Genomic DNA, 4954 nt, shown 5'->3' with positions numbered 1-4954 from the left:
TAGGAAGAAGAAGGAAAAGAGAAAAGCTGAAAACTGCCTGTGAAAACGGGTTTGGGTATTGGGTTGGATGAGGATTTTTTATTTGATAAAATAATTATGTGGACAATGAAAATTGACCATTTGCTTAGTTAAATTCCATGTTATATTTTTGTTAACTAAAGAGCATTTTTGAACCTAAGAAAAATATTAGGAAAAATTATAGAAATTCCACATTTTAGTTTACTTATTACCATTATCCCCTATAAATTTTACAAATTTCCAAAATCCCTCATTTTCGCGCATCAGATTAATGTATCAGCGCTTATATTATTGTATCTCGCGCATCAGATTAATGTATCAACGCTTATATTATTGTATCTCGCGCATCAGATTAATGTATCAAAGATATATAAGTGTTGATACATGCACGAGATACAATAATATAAGCGTTAATACATTAACAAAATGTGCGAGATACAATAATATAAGTGTTGATACATTAATCTGATGCGCGAGATACAATAATATAAGCGCTGATACACTAATTTGATGTGCGAAAATGAGGGATTTCTGTAATTATAAACTTTTAAGGGATGAATTGTAATTTTGCCTTTAAAGTATGTATTTTTTGTAATTTGCCCAAAATATTAAGAGCGTTTTTAAATCAATAGATGGAAGAAGAATATTTTTGAACGATTTCTAATAGGTTAGGATATTTTTGACCATTTTTTCTTTAATATAAAGCACAATACACTGTGTAGTATATACGTGCGCACCTACCCCTAAGGGCAGAGGAGGTACAGACATCCGTTAAAATTGGTATGTCTCAAAAACAAGTTTATTTTGGTAGCTTAGGCAATAAAAAACTATTATTAGTGAAAGGACAAGTTTAGCTTTATATATTTATTTCAAATCAATTCATCTAAACAATCACTTGTTTGTTAAAGATCCAACTAAACTTCACTTGACGTGGCTCTATTTTCTTGGCTCTACTTTCCAACTTTCTAACCCTAGGTGGAAGTCCACACACATAATCCTGTGCACGCCTTGCTTCGCCAATTAAGCCTTCAAGTTTTTCCAATTTCCATCGTATTATAAAAAATTCTAATATTTCAGCATAATGACGAGATGTGTAAATCCCTTGTCTTTCACTAATGGCAGAAAAGTGCTCAAATATATTCGGATCTTGCCCATCATACATAAGATGCATTGGCATTATGATTTTCTTCTTCATCATGTGTGCAATAGCTAGCATAGTCGCATTTGGATCCACTTCTAACAACTTCTCAACAATTCTTGTGTAGACATGTTCGTGTCGCTTCTCGTCCGCACCAATGGTTCCACATATACGTGCTAGCATGGGGTCTCCGCCTTCTGTAGCTAGCCTAGCCATATTTCCATGTGACAAACACGTGGCTCGCTCTTGAAATGATGTGTATACATAGCCCAAATACGGATTGTTCTCTACTCCGATGTCCTAACATATGCAAAGAATTTTCAAAAATACATGACAATTATAAGAAGTTGCATGCAACCACTGCCTATAGTATTTTCAAATTCAAAAACTACTTATTACATGATCAAATAATTCATTCAACTTTAACTTAGTTAACTATAAAATAAATATCACGACTTTTCTATATATTTTGTACAAAAAATATGACTCCACATTACAAAAATAAAATTAATTATGATTGAGAAATTTCATAAACCTCCTTAAATGTTTTGCTTCATTTGTCTTTTGTGCGATAAATTTTAAAGTTAAATGACTTTTAAGTGTCAAAAACTAAAAAAGTTAATTATGTGTGATAATCTTAAAGTTGAATAACTTTAATATATATGATAACTATAGAAAAATATATTTTTTGTGGTACACTCAAAATTGGATGATCATAGGTCTTTGTCAATTATTTATTCTCACATTTAAACCAGGTTAAAAAATAGTACTTAAAACAATATACTCTTAAAAATAATAACGTCGTTGTTTAACGGTCATCTAATAATATGAATAAGGTACAAATACTTCAAACTTAATTAATGTGTAACTCCCATCTAGCATATCTTTATTTATTATGCTTCATGTACTTGTCTAGTGCAAAGAAATATCATATATTTGGTGGTTTCATATATATTTAACTTATTTATGGCATCTTTTAGTTATCTGGTACAGTATTTAACTAAATAATTCTCTACAGATTTTCAGAAGAAGCCTTACTATTCCAGCTCCAATCAAGTATTGTAGTGTCTTGTCAACCATCAACATGTCCACTCTCCCTGAAAGATAAAGATAGGTCCGTAGCAAATCACCATGTCGATTCTCCTCAGCTGTCCATGCCCGTGTCCATATTGCCCATGGACACGGGCTGGATCCAGTCTCATCGCGTACTCCATCAAACGTATTAATCACAGTCTGATAAGTAGGCAAAGCATCCTCAGTTAGCATATTACCCACAAGCATAACAAAGTACTCATCCGAAAGCCCTAAAACTCGTTGCCTTAGGGCCCGAACCTCTTCCTCGAATTGTTCGGGGCCTTGAGATGGGTTAGGGAGAAACTCAATGGGCTGCCAACATTTCTCTACGGGCTTGCGGAGTGGGAGGATGTTTTCGGAAACCCAAGGTTCTAATGACTTGAAGAGTTCCAATTTTTCTGGTGGCATTGAGTGAGTGACCTGGTGGCGTGATGGAGAAGTTGTGGGTGAAGCCACCGCGAGGACCGGAGATAACCTCCATGATGAGGTGGTTTTGCGACGGAGTATGGTAGTTGTAGGGGAACGTGACGCCGGTACAATCGATGGAATGTTGAATTGGGAGAAATTTGTAGTCTGCATCATGACTAAAAGAAGGTTAAATAAAGAGTGTTATTAGATGAGTGACAAATATTGCTTTCAAGGAAATCCTATTTATATGGATGGATATATAATTTGTTGATTATTTTAATCGAATGTATTTTATAAGGTTTTCCCAGATCCGGCCCCCTGCATTACCCCCTTTTCTCCATTTTGTCAAGTGCACCTCTAGATAAGAGACATGTGTCTTATTTAAAGTTTAAATGTCAAAATTATATTATATTAACAAATATCATAATCATAATCAAGCCAATTAATTTTAGAAAACTACTCTCTAAATTAAGTAAAAATTACAATATTCCATACAAAAAATTGATATTTATTAATATCATTAATTCCATATTATATTTTTTTATTTCAATATTAAATTTTATGATATTTAAGGTGAGAATCAACTAAACAATTTTCTATACTAGTAAACTTTATTCTTGAAATATTATACTACTGTGTTGAGAAACAAAAAAAAATAGTGAAAAATTATCAATGTTGAAAAAAAAACCATAAAATAAAGGAACACGAAACCAAAAATAAAAAATTAAAAAACAAAAGGTTTTTAGAATTAAACGATACCAAAATTATTCCAAGGAGAAAATGTGGTTATTGAATGTTTGAAAGGAAAAAATATGCGTTATTTTAAAATATTTTTTATCTTCTCTTTTTGTGAAATAAAAGAAAACATTATTTTAATTACAAATGTTTTTGAAGATTATTATTTATCACATTAAAATACTGACAGCGTGAAATTCTCTGTCTAGTTATTCAATTTTTTGCTTTTTATTTTTTCTCTTTTTATGAGTGAAGTATCAAAATTCAAAAGCACACTTAAGTTAATTCATGTTTTTAAATTTCATACTTATATTATTAAGTTTAAACATATTTCACATTGATAAAAATATTCCGTTGACAAAAATTAAATAAATTATTAAAATTTAAAAATAAAAACAAAATTTAAATATGTTGTTTTACTCCACTCTACCACCTCTTTCCCCTCCGGTACAACAACCACCCGCCCCCAACTTTTTTTAAAATTTCTTATATAGAAGTTTGAAAATATCTTACTTCAACCCACACCACTCCCCCGCACCCCCACCCTTTCCAAAATTGAATGTGTGTGTATTTTAGGAAAATATTTTTTTCTTGTCTTGTGTTGTCAAATATAATAGAAATGAAATTTAATTTTAAAATATATCTCGCAAAAAGTAAAAATATATATCTAAAAATATATGCATATATCAAACACAAAATGAAAAAAAAAAATTATAAGTGGAGGGTTAGTTGTGGTTGGGTAGAATTTTTTATTTTTTTATTTTAAAATAATATTTAGAAAAAATTGGGAATGAAGGGGTGTCTAACGGGTTGGAGGGGGGGGGGGGTGAATGAAGTAAGATTTTTGTGGGAGGAGATGGTAGATTGGGGCAAGAAAAATGTTTTTTTTTTTTTAGATAGATACTTTAGTCATTAACTTTTAGAGAAAATTGCCAAATGACCCCAACCTATTATCGGATTTTCAACTATACATTTATACTTTACGAGGGTTTTATTACCCGCCTGAACTATTTTAAAGTAAATTATTTCCTCTCTAAAATGTTATTATCAGACATGCTTCTTGTGGTGAAATACACACACTTGACATGTGTATTTACCATTTAATAATTTTATCCTCCTTCCTACTCCTTTCTTCCCAAATCATTATGAAGTAAGATTTTATATATATATCAAAAAAAAAAAAGGGTACGGTGGGAGGAGATGGTAGATTGGGGCAAGAAAAATGTTTTAGTTTTTTTTTTTATAGATAGATACTTTAGTCATTAACTTTTAGAGAAAATGGCCAAATGACCCCCCATTTATTATCGGATTTTCAACTACATATTTATATTTTACGGGAATTCTATTACCCGCCTGAGCAATTTTAAAGTGAAATTATTTCCTTCCTAAAACGTCATTACCAGACATGTTTCTTGTGGTGAAATACACGCACTTGACATGTGTATTTAACCATTTAATAATTCTTTTAAAAAAAAAATTATCCTCCTTCCTCCTCCTTTCTTCCCAAATCATTTCTTCAACCCTAACTATAATGAACACGATTTTTTACCTTAATAAATTTCTATACCTCTAATAATTTAT

The 4954-nt window shown here is 31.1% G+C and overlaps 1 protein-coding gene across 1 annotated transcript; it reads right to left on the bottom strand.

The window, feature by feature from the left end:
- Positions 1-901: 901 nt before the first annotated feature.
- Positions 902-2812, bottom strand: LOC125872710 (stearoyl-[acyl-carrier-protein] 9-desaturase 1, chloroplastic-like). The gene is made up of 2 exons (XM_049553479.1): positions 2195-2812; positions 902-1456 (listed from the first exon to the last, which is right to left on the bottom strand). Exons 1-2 carry the CDS (start codon positions 2810-2812, stop codon positions 902-904), a joined length of 1173 nt encoding a protein of 390 aa, XP_049409436.1.
- Positions 2813-4954: the final 2142 nt, after the last annotated feature.

The sequence above is a fragment of the Solanum stenotomum genome, chromosome 8 (assembly GCF_019186545.1).
Source record: "Solanum stenotomum isolate F172 chromosome 8, ASM1918654v1, whole genome shotgun sequence".
NCBI classification, from domain to species: domain Eukaryota; kingdom Viridiplantae; phylum Streptophyta; class Magnoliopsida; order Solanales; family Solanaceae; genus Solanum; species Solanum stenotomum.
This window is presented reverse-complemented; position numbering and strand designations above follow the sequence as displayed.